Source organism: Coregonus clupeaformis, chromosome 15 (assembly GCF_020615455.1).
Source record: "Coregonus clupeaformis isolate EN_2021a chromosome 15, ASM2061545v1, whole genome shotgun sequence".
NCBI lineage: Eukaryota > Metazoa > Chordata > Actinopteri > Salmoniformes > Salmonidae > Coregonus > Coregonus clupeaformis.
Window position 1 is genome coordinate 9,213,596 of NC_059206.1, and position 19,769 is coordinate 9,233,364.

Below are 19,769 nucleotides of genomic sequence, written 5' to 3' on the forward strand. Positions count from 1 at the left end.
ATAGCAAATTGAAGTCAGTGATTTTACTTGTCTGAATAATTGTCCTATTCTGTTTACAAGCATAAGCATTATTTATTTGGTCCGGTATGTGTGTAGGGTTCTACGTGTCCAAAAGGTAAGAGGACAGTGTACCTGCTTTTGGCTCTGTTCAGAGAAGTCACCTGTCTCTATAGAGCAGCCAATCACAACCTCCGTCCGAACTCTGAGGTAAGAAGAGCCCGTGGAGCTAATACTGTAGCAAAGGTAATCTCATATACGGCTTATCTCTACATACAGCATCTTTGTTTAATGTTCCGGTTTATTTCCTAGTTTTGTCAAGCACTGGTGGATTTCATCCAGGCCTCAACGGTTCTTGCAAGCCCAAATGAGAGGCAGTTCGCCCTGGACCTGGTGGCCAACCGACTGGGTCCCCTGACCGTCCAGGCTGGGGCCTCTGGTGCCCAGCGTGTGGTGGTGGAGCTGGCCATCCACTTGTCTGCAGTGCTGCTCTGTGGGAACCAGGGCCTACTGACGCCCCTCCAGCGGCTGGTGCTGGTCCCTACCAACATGCAGGTGGGCTCCCCTTCTGCTCTCTATAGTCTGCAGTTCTTCACCATAGATCACTCAATGAAATGTATTTATTACTGTTAATAATAGAGAGCCTTCATACCCACCATGCCGGAGGATATGCTTGCAGTTGCACGCCAAGCCATTGGACAGATGCGGTGGTACAGTAAGTGCTGTTTCAGTCAATAAGAAAACAAGTAACGGCTAAAACTAGAACGCAAAAAAAGGTATAATTGGGTAAATGCATGTTACGAAACTCAAAAGTCCCTGAGAAACAGGGGCAACAAAATGACTGCCGTTATCGGCTTCTTCAGGCACCACAGATTTTGTTATTCATTAAACCTTTTTGCATTCTAGTTTTTTTTTGGTGCGTTTTTTGTTCCATGAACCCATGAAGAACCCCCCCATTTTTCCTTGCCAAAAAATAATTCTACTCACTTCTACAGATTGTCCGAATGGTCACCCTTGCGCCATTGGTGAGGTATGTAGAATTTAGTTGATTCTGGATTAGAAGTGTGGGCTATCATCACTGTAGTTACATTTCCGTCAATCATGTTCCCCTGCTCTCCTCTCTAACCCCTACCTTAGTGTGGCAGGCCCGTGGAGACGAGCCGTTGTGTGGACTGTGGAGCTGAGATCGGAGGGAGCAACCACAATCCTGTCCGGGGCTTCACTGATGCTCCGATCCGGTAAGTGGGCAATTCTATACGAGATTGGCCCATAGATATTTATGATTTTTTGGGGTGGGATCTATCTGAAATGAAATATTTTAATACTCTAAAATCTTCAAGATATGAATTAATGTGGGGGAAAAAAACGAAATAATGGCGAGAGGAAAGATAATAAGTCCTGATCTACAGCCATCCTTTAAGTTGACCGCAAAAACGATCAAATACTCAGGATGCTTAATAAGTGACCAACAAACAACAAATATATAAAGATAACTTCACCCCATTACTCAACAATATAAAAGCAGATCTAATTAAATGGATCAATCTTCCCATAAATCTTAGTTAGAATAAAACCCTCTTCAGAATGGCATGGCTCCCAAAGGTTTTATATGTATTGTAGGTAATACCAATTACCCCACCAAAGACATTATTTTAAAGTATACTCGGTCGTAACAAACTTTATATGGGCAAAAAGAACTAAAAGGATAAAAAGGAAAGTTTTACATCTTTTACACATAAATCAGAGGATGAGTTGAGCCTTCCAGACTTAAATACAGTAAAGAGGAGCAAAAAATATATATATAAATAAAATTGAAGATGCACGTACTCATCCCCAGAATATTTGTACGTGTCTATTGTCAAAGGATAAAGCTAAGAACATTAACGACTTCATAGTTAAGAACGCCATAACAATATGGAAGAAAATTAAACGTATTCTACAAGAACCAATATCACCCCCTTACAACACAACCGTATGGAACAATCCTTGGATAGCTTTTCAGAATTCAACGATAAATTGGTCCACATGGAAAACTAAAGGTATAGCAACTGTAAATGACTTGGTAATAGGAAATAAATGTATTTCCGTTAAATATTCCAAAAGCAATTTTGGACTGACCAATGTAGATATTTTCAAATACATGCAACTTTAAAGTTTCATATCAAGACATTTTTTTTTTGAAATCTTTTGGACATCAGAGCAATCTTGAGGGATAATTTATTCTATTAATAAATGTTTTCTAATACTACTATTTATTCTAAAATGGAATAAATATGTACAAATCCTCAGCAAACTACACACATTACCCCAAAATGACAAAGCGAAAACAGGTTTTTAGAAATACCTTATTTACATAAGTATTCAGACCCTTTGCTATGAGACTCAAAATTGAGCTCATGTGCATCCTGTTTCCATTGATCATCCTTGAGATTTTTCTACAACTTGATTGGAGTCCATCTGTGGTAAATTCTATTGATTGGATATGATTTGGAAAGGCACACACCTGTCTATATAAGGTCCAAAAGTTGACAGTGCATGTCAGCGAAAAAACCAAGCCATGAGGTCAAAGGAATTGTCTGTGTAGAGCTCCGAGACAGGATTGTGTCGAGGCACAGATCTGGGGAAGGGTACCAAAAAATATATGCAGCATTGAAGGTCCCCAAGAACACAGTGGCCTCCATCATTCTAAAATGGAAGAAGTCTGGAACCACCAAGAATATTCCTAGAGCTGGCCGCCCGGCCAAACTGACCAATCGGGGAGAAGGGCCTTGATCAGGGAGGTGACCAAGAACCCGATGGTCACTCTGACAGGGCTCTAGAGTTCCTCTGTGGAGAAGGGAGAACTTTCCAGAAGGACAACCATCTCTGCAGCACTTCACCAATCAGGCCTTTATGGTAGAGTGGCCAGACGGAAGCCACTCCTCAGTAAAAGGCACATGACCACCAGCTTGGAGTTTGCCAAAAGGCACCTAAAGGACTCTCAGACCATGAGAAACAGGATTCTCTGGTCTGATGAAACCAAGATTGAACTCTTTGGCCTGAATGCCAAGCGTCATGTCTGGAGGAAACATGGCACCATCCCTACGGTGAAACATGGTGGTGGCAGCATCATGCTGTGGAGTTGTTTTTCAGCAGCAGGGACCGGGAGACTAGTGCGGATCGGGGGAAAGATGAACGGAGCAAAGTACAGAGAGATCCTTGATGAAAACTGCATTGTTGGTTTTGGAGCTTGGAAGAAAGGCATTTCACTGTACTTGTGCACGTGACATTAAAAAACTTGAAACTTGAACTCATTCTTTCTATATTTACAACTTAGGTCAGCTACAGTATGCTGGACCATGGAGTCCCTTGTGAAACCCAACTACCGAACCATCCAATGATGGTATTTATAAATAAACTATCTTGCCTCCCAAAAGGACTGATCTCTACAATATATAAACAACTTTTGGAAAGCTCATATTCTTAGCTAGCCATTTAAAAAGTATGGTCCACAGATCTAATTGAATGTGAACAACCCTTTAACTGGAACAGAATATGGAAAAATATGACCTTGGTGTCCCGTAATCGAAACCATCAATTTTACATTTTTTCACAGACTGCACTTAACACTGAGCAAATGTTTTACTATTCAATTGGCCCCAACTCCCAACTGTTCACTGTGTCCCCTAAATCAGGTAGGCACATTCCTTCATATGATGTTGGGGTGCCCTGCACTTAAATGCTTCTGGGGCAAAGTTACAGAATTCATTTTGAAGTGCATGAATTTAAATGTTCAATGCTTTGCATCTATTATGTTACTTGACAATGATAGCCCCTTGAATCTCTCAATCGATCATAGAACAAGGTTTCCAGGAGGATGTGGATGGGGACTGACGGGGGGAATGGGTTGGGGTTATCTTTGTATGCATTTAATTGATTGTTTTTGTACCTGTAACCACCCCTCTGAAAATAACTAAATAAAAAGTTGGTCACAAAAAACAATCAAGTTAGAAAATGTGTGACATTTATGCCCTGCACATGCTACAAAGCCAATCTTGGTGTCATTTGAAACCTTACTGTGTGCTCTGAATTATGAGTAGTGTTTAGATTAAGAATACAATTTCTTTACATTCATTTATGGATAATAAAAAATGGTCTCTCTTTTACTTTTGAAGATATGCTGCATTTTATTCATAGAAATTGACATTATAGGGTCGGCCAACCACCATCATAACCAATCACAGTCCTCCTTTAGGATTTTAGCGAATCACCAGCAGAGGGAGTTCCCTTTGAATCCAATTTCCCATTCACAATGTTGGTGGTTCTCATAAAATGTATCATAACTTTGAAAAGTAGCAGAGAGCCCACTCTGGAAATGTGATGTACTTGTAGAGTATATTGTTTAGAACAATGTCAAGAAGTGAACAAAATCAAAAGGGGTAATTTGAGATATTGACGTTTTATATTTTGTATTATCCAGAAGTAAATGTAAAGAAATTGTATTCTTAATCTAAACTCTACTCTATTTCACAGCACACTATAAAGTTTCAAATTACACTTTTAAATGACATTCCAAAAACTATTTGGATACAGATTTCACAGGTGTGCCGAACATCCTTCCCCCCAAAGGACCTTTCATTTCAGGAAAACACAAAACATCATAAATATCTATGGAATTTTCCCAAGTGAGGCTTTTAATGAGTCACAGTACTGAAGAATGAAAAAAAAAACGTTTTCTTGTCTTTTCATAAGGGATGACAGTACTGAGACTGGCCACGTCCTGGGAGACCCTGGGCGGAGGGACCACCCAGACATGCAGGACACAAAGAACATGTCCGCTGTTCCTTTCAACCTGGTCCGGCTTCTCACCCACTTGGCCATGCTACTAGGAACCAGAAGTCACCCACAGGTACAACACGGCAAACACACATTTTTTTTTTACTTTTTTGTCATTTAGCAGACGTTCTTATCCAGAGCGACTTACAGTTAGTGAGTGCATACATTATTTTTTTCATACTGGCCCCCGTGGGAAACGAACCCACAACCCTGGCGTTGCAAACGCCATGCTCAACCAACATCCCTGCAGAGGGACCTATGGATTTGTGTGGTTAAAGGGGTAGTTCACTCAAATGTGTATATGTTTCCTTACCTTTGAAAGCAGTCTATGGACAAAGAGACAGAAGATACTTTTTTTTTTTTCTATCATTCCTTGTCCATAGACTTCAATGAAGGAATTGTCCCTGGCTTTAAGTTGATAGCCAGCAGATTTGTTTAGCTGTGATGTGACATTTGCTTCTTACAGTACACCTGCCTTAGTGGCAGTGGCCCGTTCAGAAACCCCTAGCTCTTTCCCGTAGTCCCTACCGTATTCAGTGGATAAGGAGCTAGTCCCTACCCTATTCAGTGGATAAGGAGCTAGTCCCTACCCTATTCAGTGGAGAAGGAGCTAGTCCCTACCGTATTCAGTGGATAAGGAGCTAGGAGAAGGAGCTAGTCCCTACCCTATTCAGTGGATAAGGAGCTAGGAGAAGGAGCTAGTCCCTACCCTATTCAGTGGATAAGGAGCTAGTCCCTACCGTATTCAGTGGATAAGGAGCTAGGAGAAGGAGCTAGTCCCTACCCTATTCAGTGGATAAGGAGCTAGTTCCTACCCTATTCAGTTTATAAGGAGCTAGTCCCTACCCTATTCAGTGAATAAGGAGCTAGTCCCTACCCTATTCAGTGGATAAGGAGCTAGTCCCTACCCTATTCAGGGGATAAGGAGCTAGTCCCTACCCTATTCAGTGGATAAGGAGCTAGTCCCTACCCTATTCAGTTTATAAGGAGCTAGTCCCTACCCTATTCAGTGGATAAGGAGCTAGTCCCTACCCTATTCAGTTTATAAGGAGCTAGGAGAAGGAGCTAGTTCCTAGTGTCTTATCTCGCTGTCTTTCTTTGTCTTTGATAGGCCATTGCTGCTATCATCAAGCCCCAAGTCCCTGACCCCAGTTTGTTCCTCATGGGTCACCTGCTGAAAGACATGGAACACGTGACTAGGTTTATGGGGAAAGGGAGAGATGACACAGTCAATGCCGTCCACCTGATGATCAGTAGCCTACTGAAGCCTCACCGTCGCGGTAAGGCCCAGTTCAGATACATAAGAAGAGACGCAACAGTTTTAAGGAGTTTTACAACAAAGTTTGTTTGATCTGAACGGTCTAGTTTTAGAACGTCTCATGTCGTAGGCTGGAGTTGCCGAGGTTCAACATGTCAAATCTTTAGCTGAAGTCTTGCAGCGAGACTGATCGATTTAGCCCATCAGAGAACAGCGTGCTAACGTTTTGTGTTCAGCCAAGCAGAGAGCTAGCCAAGCAGAGAGATAGCCAAGCAGAGAGCTAGCCAAGCAGAGAGCTAGCCAAGCAGAGAGCTAGCCAAGCAGCTAGCTAGCCAAGCAGAGAGCTAGCCAAGCAGAGAGCTAGCCAAGCAGAGAGCTAGCCAAGCAGAGAGCTAGCCAAGCAGCTAGCCAGCCAAGCAGAGAGCCAGCCAAGCAGAGAGCTAGCCAAGCAGCTAGCTAGCCAAGCAGAGAGCTAGCCAACAGAGAGCTAGCCAACAGAGAGCTAGCCAAGCAGAGAGCTAGCCAAGCAGAGAGCTAGCTAAGCAGAGAGCTAGCTAGCTATTTTGCTGCGCATAGCAAGTCTAGCTTGCTGATATTTATCTGACAAGTAACAAAGTATACCCTGTTTCTGAGAGCTCTATTTTCATGTCATCTGACCATAGCATCTGGAGCCTGGAGATTGATAAATGGCATTGGAACCGGTGCTATGGTCAGATGACATGAAAACAGAGCTCTTTGGCCACGCGCACCAGTGGTGTTAAGGTCAACGGCATCATGAACTTTACCAAGTAAAAATAAATATGTTTTTATTGTCAGTTGAAACGTGTTGTTTTACAGGGTCAGACATAGTAGGACAGCGCCGCATGAGCAAACTAGGGCTCCTTGATCAAGGGCACATCGGCAGATTTTTCACCTTTCGGTTACTGGCCCAACGCTCTAACCGCTAGCCTACCTGCCGCCCTGCTAGGACATCTTAGACAAAAAACTGGTTGCCTCTGCCAGGAGGCTGACAATTCCCCCGGAATTGGGTCTTCCAGCAAGCACAAATCCACATGGTTAATTGACCACAAAATCAAAATTTTGCAATGGCCATCTAAAGCCAGTGGTTTGAATTGAAGAGGGCAGGTCCATAAGCGCAGACGAAGGATATCAAGGATCTGGGGAGATTCTGTATGGAGGAATGGTCTAAAATCCCTCCCAATGTGTTCTACAATCTCATAACATTTTAGAAAAAGGCTCAGTGTCATATCCTCGCAAGGGGAGGGTGCTGGAGTATTGAAAACAGGGGTACCAATAATTTTGACCCTTTTTTTAGATTTGTTTTATTACTTGTTAAACAAAATCTCTTTCTTTGAGCAATTGTATTAGTATAAAGTAATGTAATTTCCCCCCAAAATTTGTTTTATACAATATAGCTCAGTATTTGTATTATTTATTTTATACAGTCTTTTTTGCTGATATTTATCAAGGGAGCTGATATTAAGCAAAGATTTGATTAGATTTTGTTTGTGTACTTGTTGTCGTTGTTTGTAACTGGACTCAGACTTATGTACAGTTTAAACTTCTCTCCTCAGGTTGTGATGATAATCATCTCTCTACCAAAGAGGCCAGAAATGCCTGGGAGATGACAGTTGGCAATGAAATAATCCCTCCTCAGCTGAAGGTAAAAACATGATAGCAGAAAATCACAGCTTACTGCCTTTATTGTCCGACCATCTAGGACAGACGTGTTTTTTAATTCATCTAATTTCCAGTTCCAATTCCAGGATTGGATAGGTATAAGCAATATGATTGTAGCTCTACCTTGTCCTTGGCTAGATGGACATTTTGCCATATTGATTTTAAGGTTGACAGAATTGCATAGAAGTCAGGGTTGGGTACAAATCAGAATTTTGGAATTGTCTTCCATTGAACTCGTGAGTTGAAATTCAAATTGAATTGGCCACACCCCACATGATGTACAATTTAGAATTTGAGAAAGGTTGGTGAAGGTTGGTGAAGTTCATCGGTTGGTGAAGTTCATCACTGACATCCTGGAACTGCAGAGAACTCTGGTGAAGACGTGTCGCAATGTGACTGATCTGTCGCACAGCACCAATTCCCCCCAGGCTGTCATGGAAAGAGCAGGTGTTCTTAATGTTTTGTATAAACATTTCATTTGTTTGGCTTCTTGAAAGGCCTAAGGGTCAACTTGAGGATTAGACTAATGCATTCTGGGAAATGTTGTATTTTCCCCATATTGAACAAAATGGAAGTGGTTTATGAAATATAATAACTTAGAATATTTGCATACAGGTTTTGTTTTCCTTGATAATTAATTATAAGTTTGTCCTGAAAATCAATTGCTTCAACAATATTTTATATGCATGTATAAAACGAGGCATATAATATGTATATTTGCATAGACAACACCTAATATAGAATAGAACAGGCATTTGAATTTCTTTGAATTTCACTGAATTAAATTATATTTCCTTTATTTCAAAATCGAATTGCAATTCTGTATCCTGTTTACTACTTCTATTCAAATTCAATTCAATAATTTAATTTGAAATTGAGGCGTTCTCAATTCTATTCTGAATTGAGCCCAACCTTGCTAGGAGACAGGTGTCAATTTGGAATTGTAGTCCAATTACCCTGCTGGTGTCTCCTCCTATCTCGTCTCCAGGACCTGGACAGGCGGCTGCAGGAGGTGAATGCCTTTATCAGGGCTGACTCAAGGGTGTCCTCCAACCCTATCATGAAGGTGTTGTCTCCAGAGCCACGCCTGTTCCTGACCTCGCTGCCCAACGACTCCCAGATCCACAGCCCAGCAGTGTGGAACTGCAGGGAGAGGGTGTCCCTGCTCAGCCTCACCCGCATTGTGGAGCAGAATGACGGAGAAAACACCCTGCCAGTGCTCTGGAGGTTCCTGCACAAGGTAAGAGGTATCACTAAACAAAAGCCACTTTATTTAACTAGGCAAGTCAGTTAAGAACAAATCCTTATTTACAATGACGGCCTACACCGGCCAAACCCGGACGACGCTGGGCCAATTGTGCGTCGCCCTATGGGACTCCCGATCACGGCCGGTTGTGATACAGCCTGGAATCGAACCAGGGGGTCTGTAGTGACGCCCCAAGCACTGAGATGCAGTGCCTTAGACCGCTGCGCCACTCGGGAGGCCTGGCTATGTTCTATCATTGAGAGCAACTGAACATGCAAATAAGGAAAACCTTGTTCAGTGATGACAGATTTTAAAAAAGCATGCCGTGTTAAATGTGAACATACCAAGGAAAATGTGTATGCACAAGTCATTTCTATTATTGGGCTCTGACTTTCTTTTCAATCATAACCTTAGCTGCTCAGCATTTATAGGCCTTATACGGTTTACATGTCAGTAGTTTAATGCCTTGTGATTGGTTGCATTCTGTCAGCAGATATTTTACTGAACCCTGTGATTGGTTGCAGGAGGCAGAGCTGCGGTTGGTAAAGTTCATCACTGACATCCTGGAACTGCAGAGAACTCTGGTGAAGACGTGTCGGAATGTGACTGATCTGTCCCACTGCACCATTGCCAAATTCCTCCAGAGACAAGAATCAGGTACTGTAACACAGGTGTCAAACTCATTCCATGGAGGACCGAGTGTCTGCGGGCTTTCACTTTTCGCTTGTACTTGATTGATCAATGAAGATCACTGATGAGTTAGGAACTCCCCTCACCTGGTTGTCTAGGTCTTTAATTGGACAACCTCACCTGGTTGTCTAGGTCTTTAATTGGACAACCTCACCTGGTTGTCTAGGTCTTAATTGGACAACCTCACCTGGTTGTCTAGGTCTTTAATTGGACAACCTCACCTGGTTGTCTAGGTCTTAATTGGACAACCTCACCTGGTTGTCTAGGTCTTAATTGGACAACCTCACCTGGTTGTCTAGGTCTTAATTGGACAACATCACCTGGTTGTCTAGGTCTTAATTGGACACTAATTGAAAGGAAATAACAGAAGGTAGCCCTCCAGGACTGGAATGAGTGTTACACCCCTGTGGTGTATCTTCTGATTGATGCAGTGTTTCCCAGTCCTGGTCCTTGGGACCCAAAGGGGTGCACCTTTTTGGTTTTGCCCTAGCACTCACACTACCTATTAGTGCTAGGGCAAAAACCAAAATGTGCACCCCTTGGGGTCCACAGGACCAGGATAGGGAAACACTAAATTAGTGGCATTGAGCCAAATCCTAACTTTAGGTGTTTGCGAATTACTCATCTTTGCGCAAATATCCTAAGGACATCAGTGCAAAATCTACGTAGAAGTCTATGTAAACCAGGCTTATCAACTATTTTGTAAGCATTCCATAAAACGTGTCATAAAGGAATTGGAGGAGATTTAAGGCTGGATTCAATCCGTATCACCGAAGTATCGCGGAAGATCCGCGCTACAATTTAAAGGTCATTTCCGAATTGGCCGACCATATGCAAAGTTTACCGTGAATGCAGTCTCCGCGACCACGGGAACGTTGCCTTTTTAATTGTCAATCTCGCGCTATAAAGCAGATCTTCAGCGCCACGGATTGAATAGAGCCCAAAGTTTGTAATTGGTTATGTCTGTGTCCATCTTTCCACAGTTCCCCTGAGAGCCTGGCACGAGAAACGGATCAACATCTTCCTGACAACATGGAATCAGCTTAGGGGCTTGCTGGCAACCAATGGTAATAGCACAGATAATCATTGCCATACCAGTTTGGGTCTAATAAGCACAGATAAACAGTGCCATACCATTTGGGGTCCAATAGTGATCCTATATATAATTACTTGCGCACACACGTTTTCAGTACTTATTTGTTGACGTTTTTGTCAAACAACGGCATCCTTAAAAGAATGCATGTGTTGGGCACTCGCTCAGAGATCCTAGGGCACACTTCGTAGTGAACCCAAGCATGTGAAATATTCTCACTTATTCTGTCCTAAATATCTCAATAATTCAATGATGACCCCTGATTCTGCTGCTGCTATGCAGATGAATAGCCTCATCTTGTGCCTGTTTTCCCATCACATCAAAAACAATCTGTTTGTTTGGTTTCTGTAGGAGAGATTAAGATCCCTTTTGAGTTCTGCCAGAAGGATCTGGACATGACCAGTGACTTCCAGGTCCTGTTGCCACGGCGTCAAGGTCCTGGTCTCTGCTCCACAGCCCTGGTCAGCTACCTCATCGCCTTGCAGAACGAGCTGGTCTACTGTGTGGACAAGCACCTTGGAGAGGAGACTAGGTGGATGCATGCTTACTTGTACTAATTTCGCGTGAAACAGGGGGTTGGCAACACGCATGATATTATAATACTTTTATCTCCCAAAGTTTTTAGGAAAAAAAAAGACTGTAAAATCACCAGGAATTCAGCTAAAAATGAGTTTAATTTAGGAAATCTGTTCCCAAGTATTCCCACAAATATAAAAAGAGACTTGACCGTGTCTCGATGTGTTCAAGGTATGAAATTATTGTTATTTTCAAATGCAATCTCTTATTGGGCTTAGCTGTGGTCAATTTGCAGTGCACAAATTATCATGCCCCGTTCCCCCAACCATCCGCTCCGACAAAAATCATCCCGCGGCTGAATCTAGTCGCCTTGCTACCCCTGATCCTAGTCCTAGCACACCTCCTGGCATAAAACATTTGTATGGCTTTATGTCAAGGTATATCTGTTTTGAAATATCCTAGTGCTTTGTTGAAATATCCTAGTGCTTTGTAGAAATATCCTAGTGCTTTGTTGAAATATCCTAGTGCTTTGTTGAAATATCCTAGTGCTTTGTTGAAATATCCTAGTGCTTTGTAGAAATATCCTAGTGCTTTGTAGAAATATCCTAGTGCTTTGTTGAAATATCCTAGTGCTTTGTTGAAATATCCTAGTGCTTTGTTGAAATATCCTAGTGCTTTGTTGAAATATCCTAGTGCTTTGTAGAAATATCCTAGTGCTTTGTTGAAATATCCTAGTGCTTTGTAGAAATATCCTAGTGCTTTGTTGAAATATCCTAGTGCTTTGTTGAAATATCCTAGTGCTTTGTTGAAATATCCTAGTGCTTTGTTGAAATATCCTAGTGCTTTGTTGAAATATCCTAGTGCTTTGTTGAAATATCCTAGTGCTTTGTTGAAATATCCTAGTGCTTTGTTGAAATATCCTAGTGCTTTGTTGAAATATCCTAGTGCTTTGTTGAAATATCCTAGTGCTTTGTTGAAATATCCTAGTGCTTTGTAGAAATATCCTAGTGCTTTGTTGAAATATCCTAGTGCTTTGTTGCATTTGAGTGAGGGAAAGATATAGAGAGAGAACAGCACATTGAGACGGAAGCAGAAACTGTTGATACCACAGCCCCATAGTTTCAGGCCATTTGTTGACTTAATTCTTCTTTTCCCAGCTTTAAAGTGAGCCCAGCAGACCTAACGGACCTGCATGTGATCCAATATGATCTGGAGAGGGACCTGCTGCCACTGATCCTGTCCAACTGTCAGTACAGCATGAAGCACGGCAAGGAGACCCTGCACGAGTACGACCTGCCCAAGATCCAGCAGCAGATCCTCTCCCGCTTCTTGCAGGGCAGGCCCATCATCACCCTCAACGTGAGTGCCAATCGCTCAGTTGGTAGGAGCATGGTGTGTCCAACACTAGTGTAGTGGGTTTATTCCTGAATGCACGACGTGTCCTGATAGAATATACTGTATGTTAACTGTAAGTCAGTTTGGGGTTAAAGGTCAGCTAAATGGCCATATGACATCCAGCGTTGGTGTCAATTCCCATTTCAATTTAATTCATTAATAATAAGTACTTTATTATTTTAAAAAATAAATACAATTAGCATTATTTGACATTTCAAATGGAATTCACCCCAACCTTGATGCTCATATATTTACTATTATCAGCTATTCATGATGTCAGTTATTGGTTTCTACAGGGAATCCCAACACTGGTGAACAGACATGATCGAATTCATGAAATTATTCTGAAGGACATGAGAGGAAAGATTGGACAAGTAAGTTCTGCTAAAATCTAAAAACGATAAGTTAGCCGTGTCTTCTTCCCAAAACATTCCCAAATGATGAATCACCATTTTCACATGAAGCTTTCTTTACTAGTTCTAGCCGAATCATTTTCTGCAGATCTGAAGGGACCAGGAATATGGTGATGGCTCCACCTAGCCACAAATATTGGATTTGTGGAGCCACTGCCATATTCTGTCTAGTTCTTTCAGATCTGAAAACACTGGGAAAGAGGAAGGGTTTTGACCTCTACTTTGGAGCTAGGGATTTGACCTCTCTGCTTTGGAGCAAGGGATTTGACCTCTCTGCTTCGGAACTAAGGGTTTGACCTCTCTCTGCTTTGTGTCTCTAGGTGCCTCTGCCCTCGCGGGCCCTGTCGACACTAGTTGGGGAGCTGAATTCGTACAATGAGGTGTGTGAGGCCCTCTCCACCGTGGAGGTGGCCCTGGGGTTCCTGGCCATGACCGGGGGAGAGCCTCACATGCAGCTGGGCAGCTACCTGGAGGAGGTGCTGCAGATGGCCGATCAAACAGCTCCACACATCCTCACGGTCAGCCTTGTGATTCCGGACTTTAACACTAGCTTCCATGTCAAGTCGTCTCCAACAGGCGCCGATCTTTCACAATAGCTAGGGCACGCTTTACATTTACACATGGACGTCTGTATTAAATGCTTAATATAAGTATGATTTCGTGTGCACGCATAGATTGCCGTTCTGCTCATTTCACAGTCAAAACACAAGTCTGTCCCTTTTAATGTAAAAGTAGTCAGTTCATTAAATCACTGAGTAAGATAACTGAAGTTACTTTTGTGGAACAATACCAAATACATTTTCCCTTTTTGTAAGTATATGAAAATGTATGCTCTCACTAACTGTAAGTCGCTCTGGATAAGAGCATCTGCTAAATGACTAAAATGTAAACGTAAAATCTCCTGTGCCTTCTAAATGCAGACAGGCTATTGGTCATATACTGTAAATTATAATCTGCCATATTTAGGTCGTTCCACCAATAGAGTGTAATTTGGTTTTAAAAAATAACGTTTTATTTCACCTAATTGTAAAATGTATGTACGCTTTGGATAAAAGCGTCTGCTGAATGGCATATATTATATTATTATTTAACATTCTGTCATAAACAACACGTTAAAGTTAATAAAACACATGTTTTCCTATCTCAAGAGGTTAAATAAACAATAATGACTGTAGTAAGTACCAATAAAATGGCAAAATCAAGTAACAGGGTTGATGTTTTCATCTTGTTCAAAGTTTCTTTTGAAAAAATAATTGAAAAAGGAATAGTTTCACCGTATTAAAATGAGAGTTCAGTTCATGTAACAGAGTTGACCTTTAAAATGAGGGACAGACGTAAATGAATCACTAAATCACATCAAATAAATAATAATCTTCAGACATTACTTTGTTAAAGCAACAAAATAACAAGGGCTTTACAATGATGGTGAAAACTTCGAGAAATGTTGGAGTTACGTGGGTAAAATGTTTCCTAGAAGTCATAAAAACATGACGAGGGACGTGAAAATGCAGATTTTTTAAATTTTCCATCTGTTTCATATTAAAGGGCACATCATTTAATATAACAGGCTTTTCATTCAATATTGGTGCACAATTTCTACTTAAAATATCAAAGGGACGCAAAAAGCAATCTATTCGCGAAACGACACATTTACAAACTGGAAAATGTAATCATAAAAGGGTGAGGTGGGATGTTCACACTTACATTTACATTTACATTTACGTCATTTAGCAGACGCTCTTATCCAGAGCAACTTACAAATTGGTGCATTCACCTTATAGCCAGTGGGATAACCACTTTACAATATGTTTATTTATTTTTTGATTTTTTGGGGGGGTGGGGTAAGGGGGGGTAGAAGGATTACTTTATCCTATCCCAGGTATTCCTTAAAGAGGTGGGGTTTCAAGTGTCTCCGGAAGGTGGTGAGTGACTCCGCTGTCCTGGCGTCGTGAGGGAGCTTGTTCCACCATTGTGGTGCCAGAGCAGCGAACAGTTTTGACTGGGCTGAGCGGGAACTGTGCTTCCGCAGAGGTAGGGGGGCCAGCAGGCCAGAGGTGGATGAACGCAATGCCCTCGTTTGGGTGTAGGGATTGATCAGAGCCTGAAGGTACGGAGGTGCCGTTCCCCTCACAGCTCCGTAGGCAAGCACCATGGTCTTGTAGTAGATGCGAGCTTCAACTGGAAGCCAGTGGAGTGTGCGGAGGAGCAGGGTGACGTGAGAGAACTTGGGAAGATTGAACACCAGACGGGCTGCGGCATTCTGGATGAGTTGTAGGGGTTTAATGGCACTGGCAGGGAGCCCAGCCAACAGCGAGTTGCAGTAATCCAGACGGGAGATGACAAGTGCCTGGATTAGGACCTGTGCCGCTTCCTGTGTAAGGCAGGGTCGTACTCTCCGAATGTTGTAGAGCATGAACCTACAGGATCAGGTCACCGCCTTGATGTTAGCGGAGAACGACAGGGTGTTGCCCAGGGTCACGCCAAGGCTCTTCGCACTCTGGGAGGAGGACACAACGGAGTTGTCAACCGTGATGGCGAGATCATGGAACGGGCAGTCCTTCCCTGGGAGGAAGAGCAGCTCTGTCTTGCCGAGGTTCAGCTTGAGGTGGTGATCCGTCATCCACACTGATATGTCTGCCAGACATGCAGAGATGCGATTCGCCACCTGGTTATCAGAAGGGGGAAAGGAGAAAATGAGTTGTGTGTCGTCTGCGTAGCAATGATAGGAGAGGCCATGTGAGGATATGACAGAGCCAAGTGACTTGGTGTATAGCGAGAATAGGAGAGGGCCTAGAACTGAGCCCTGGGGGACACCAGTGGTGAGAGCACGTGGTGCGGAGACAGACTTCAAACGGTACAAACAGCATCCTCCAATACGCGCCTGTCTCCAACAAACGCCAGGGGTGTAGTCTAAGCCAGGGGTATTAAATATTGGTATCTGTGACGCTAGATCACTGAGAGTCAACTTGTGACCAATTATGTCATGTTTATACAAGAGGTTTGCTCAATCAAAATTGACCCCCACCACTAGGGCACGTCTTGGATTGGATAAGCAATGTGTAGTTATAGCCTTCTGATAGGCCAGAGGGAATTATTGTCATATTTATGTGCACCTATCTAGTTAATTCATACACAAGTGCTTAGTCATTTAAAGCAGGGGTAGTTTGTGTGTACGATTAGGCTAACCTCAGTATCTGCCCAGGGCCTGAGGACAATCTCAAGCATGGCTAACCTCAGGTCTCCTCCTATTGTCCTCAGGCCCTGGGCAAATACTATCTCAAGCATGGCTAACCTCAGGTCTCCTCCTATTGTCCTCAGGCCCTGGGCAGATACTATCTCAAGCATGGCTAACCTCAGGTCTCCTCCTATTGTCCTCAGGCCCTGGGAAAATACTATCTCAAGCATGGCTAACCTCAGGTCTCCTCCTATTGTCCTCAGGCCCTGGGAAAATACTATCTCAAGCATGGCTAACCTCATGTCTTCTCCTATTGTCCTCAGGCCCTGGGCAGATACAATCTCAAGCACTGTTTGGCACTGTGGCAGCTCCTGACATCACTCAAATCAGAGAACATGCTGCGGCTTAAGAGGGTAAGACGTCTAGTGAAATTGCTGGCTAGGGAGCCTCTTGGGTGTTTTAACATGGTCAGACACTATGAGGCGTGTCTGTATTACTGTTTGATGTGGTCATATGAAACAATAGTTCACCGGCCAAATTACAGTTCAGGAATGATTTATAGGTTGACCAAGTCCTAGTTAACCGGAAAATACCGAAATCTTTCAAGGAACAGAAACGGAATCTGGAATGAAAGTGATCCATGCTGTTTTCCGGAACAGAACCGTTATTTTAAAAGCATGGGAACCGGTTAATAAAGTTATTTTATGTTCCAGGCATTTTTTCCAGTCCCACAACAAAAACGCATCAAAGCGCCTATGCCAAGCCCTCACTCTGTCACTAGGAAACGTATTCCAGTGTCTTCCTGCAAGCTGAAAATCTTTGCGTTTGTATAGGCTACCTGCCCCCCGAAGCACAGGCTACTGTATTGACGTTACATTCGTGATTCAGAAGATAGGAAGAGAGATTTTTCATTAGCTAGAGAAGAATGGATTACCTTTTTCAATGCTGGTTAAGGATACTATAGGCCTAGTTATCACATTTCACATTGGATTTATTAACTACAATAAGATAAGACGTGTTTTTAATTCTGCTGCCGCTCTGCACACACTAGCTTGTTAGCTAGCTGGCTCAAAGGACGTTCAAAGTTCCTCCATAGAAGCCGCTCCTCCTGGGTGTAATTCTGTGGACCTAATTCAGATAATGCATGTCATAACAAGATGCCCAGCGCTTCAAGCCTCCTCCTCAACCCTCTCTCGCTCTCTCCCCACCCGCAAAATTTCAGTCGCATCTTGCGCCATAGGCTACACTTGTCTGTTGTTGAGGGTTCTTTGCACAGTGCTGATATTCTCTTATTCTTAAACAAAACTTTAAAACTTTAGAAAATGACACAGACAACGGCTGCTGAATATATGTAAAAGATCTTTAGTTTTGCAATTGCAGGCAGAAGTTAATACAGAGTCAACAGGGTTTGTATAGCTCTTCGTAAGTTCTGCAAAGTGTCTAAAACAATCTATGCTTTTTATACTAGCACTCCCTTCCCATAGCGTGATGTTTACCCCTGACCCTGAACTTTCCCTAGCAACAACAAAGTATTCTTCCTAATCCTGTCTTCCCACGAACTCAGCATCAGGGGGTGAGGTGTCAGACAATGAAACGAGGACATGTCTAAAGTCAATGTGGCAATTGTGGTTTGCAGGTTTCTGAAAACCTTCTGCTGTCAAGGCCTCCATAGTTTTTAATGATGTAAGCAAATGCACATAATAGATCATATATTCCCCATCACTGTCCATCACACATGTAAAGAACTAGCTTGCCTGCTCTATCCGCACTGATTGGTGAAGTCATTTAATGAGCTAAATGTAAAAAATGGTTGATTTCACGGGTAAAGAAATTACAGAAAGGAATGATATAAACTGTTACTTTTTTGGGGTTCGAACCGGTTCAGAACTTTATTTTGCAGGTTGGAACAGTGGAACGAAAAAACAAAAAAATAGTGGTTCTGTTCAGAACGAAACGATTGGAAAATAATTTTTGTCAGGTGTCAGTGTGCAGCGGTAGGACGGAGTCAGGCGCAGGACACAGAACTGAGTAACAGACGAACTTTACTCGGTGACGGAGGGGTGGACAGCGGTGTGGGTTGAGGTGAAGTTGATGGGGTTGTGGGAGAACCCTCTCTCTCCCATCGCTCCATGGTGTGCAGCACGCGATCCATGGCTGTGCCCAGATTGTGGAGCATCGTCGCGTGCTGCTGGACGCGCTCCTCCACCGGTAACGGAGGACTGGATGCACCTGCTGACTCCATATGTGGTGCGTGATTCTGTCAGGTGTCAGTGTGCAGCGGTAGGACGGAGTCAGGCGCAGGACACAGAACTGAGTAACAGACGAACTTTACTCGAAAAACAACAAATCTAATTTCCACGCAGGGAAATACATCAGCTCACAGCAGTATGAACACCAAACAAAGAACAATCACGCACAACACCATGAGGGAACCAGAGGGTTAAATAGGGAAACAAATTAACGTGATGGGAACCAGGTGTGTACAATACAGACAAAACAAATGGAAAACAGAAACGTAGATCGGTGGCAGCTAGAAAGCCGGTGACGACGACCGCCGATAGCCGCCCGCACAAGGAGAGGCACCAACTTCGGCGGAAGTCGTGACACCCCTGTTTAAAACTGCAACATTTTCTCTCAGCCTCATGGCTAAATGTGAACAAAAGCATGAGATGCAGAGAAAATTGTTCTCTGCCCATGCCTAAAAGTGTAGAATTGCAGGAAATTAGCATTTAAAACTGCAAAATGTTCTCTCTGCAACGTGACAAAATGTGCCCCAGGGCCCCAAATGCGCTAGTCCGGCCCTGGGCATGCTTTAAAATCGAGGTGGGGGAGAGAGCGAGTCTGCTACATCTGGGACTTCAACATCAATAAATGTTCTTTCATAGCGACCATAATTATGGGAAGCCCAAATGATTCTGAGTTTGGGCATATAAAGTTTATATGTGAAAACTATTTTCACAATTCACATACAGTGAGGGAAAAAAGTATTTGATCCCCTGCTGATTTTGTACGTTTGCCCACTGACAAAGAAATGATCAGTCTATAATTTTAATGGTGGGTTTATTTGAACAGTGAGAGACAGAATAACAACAAAAAAATCCAGAAAAACGCATGTCAAAAATGTTATAAGTTGATTTGCATTTTAATGAGGGAAATAAGTATTTGACCCCCTCTCAATCAGAAAGATTTCTGTCTCCCAGGTGTCTTTTATACAGGTAGCAAGTTGAGATTAGGAGCACACTCTTAAAGGGAGTGCTCCTAATCTCAGTTTGTTACCTGTATAAAAGACACCTGACCACAGAAGCAATCAATCAATCAGATTCCAAACTCTCCACCATGGCCAAGACCAAAGAGCTCTCCAAGGATGTCAGGGACAAGATTGTAGACCTACACAAGGCTGGAATGGTCTACAAAACCATCGCCAAGCAGCTTGGTGAGAAGGTGACAACAATTGGTGCGATTATTCGGAAATGGAAGAAACACAAAAGAAC

The 19,769-nt window shown here is 42.8% G+C and overlaps 1 protein-coding gene across 1 annotated transcript in view; it reads left to right on the top strand.

The window, feature by feature from the left end:
* The window catches only part of LOC121583093 (E3 ubiquitin-protein ligase rnf213-alpha-like), a 62,839-nt gene that overhangs the window by 38,935 nt on the left and 4,135 nt on the right, over window positions 1-19,769 (top strand). Inside the window, exons 39-54 of the mRNA XM_041899306.2 lie at window positions 97-207; window positions 310-552; window positions 637-712; window positions 993-1,027; window positions 1,135-1,235; window positions 4,729-4,885; window positions 5,924-6,092; window positions 7,645-7,733; window positions 8,739-8,990; window positions 9,521-9,653; window positions 10,670-10,753; window positions 11,131-11,311; window positions 12,453-12,654; window positions 12,987-13,064; window positions 13,424-13,621; window positions 16,602-16,691. Coding sequence (XP_041755240.2) covers window positions 97-207; window positions 310-552; window positions 637-712; window positions 993-1,027; window positions 1,135-1,235; window positions 4,729-4,885; window positions 5,924-6,092; window positions 7,645-7,733; window positions 8,739-8,990; window positions 9,521-9,653; window positions 10,670-10,753; window positions 11,131-11,311; window positions 12,453-12,654; window positions 12,987-13,064; window positions 13,424-13,621; window positions 16,602-16,691 — 2,199 coding nt within the window. The remainder of the gene's footprint in view (window positions 1-96; window positions 208-309; window positions 553-636; window positions 713-992; window positions 1,028-1,134; window positions 1,236-4,728; window positions 4,886-5,923; window positions 6,093-7,644; window positions 7,734-8,738; window positions 8,991-9,520; window positions 9,654-10,669; window positions 10,754-11,130; window positions 11,312-12,452; window positions 12,655-12,986; window positions 13,065-13,423; window positions 13,622-16,601; window positions 16,692-19,769) is intronic.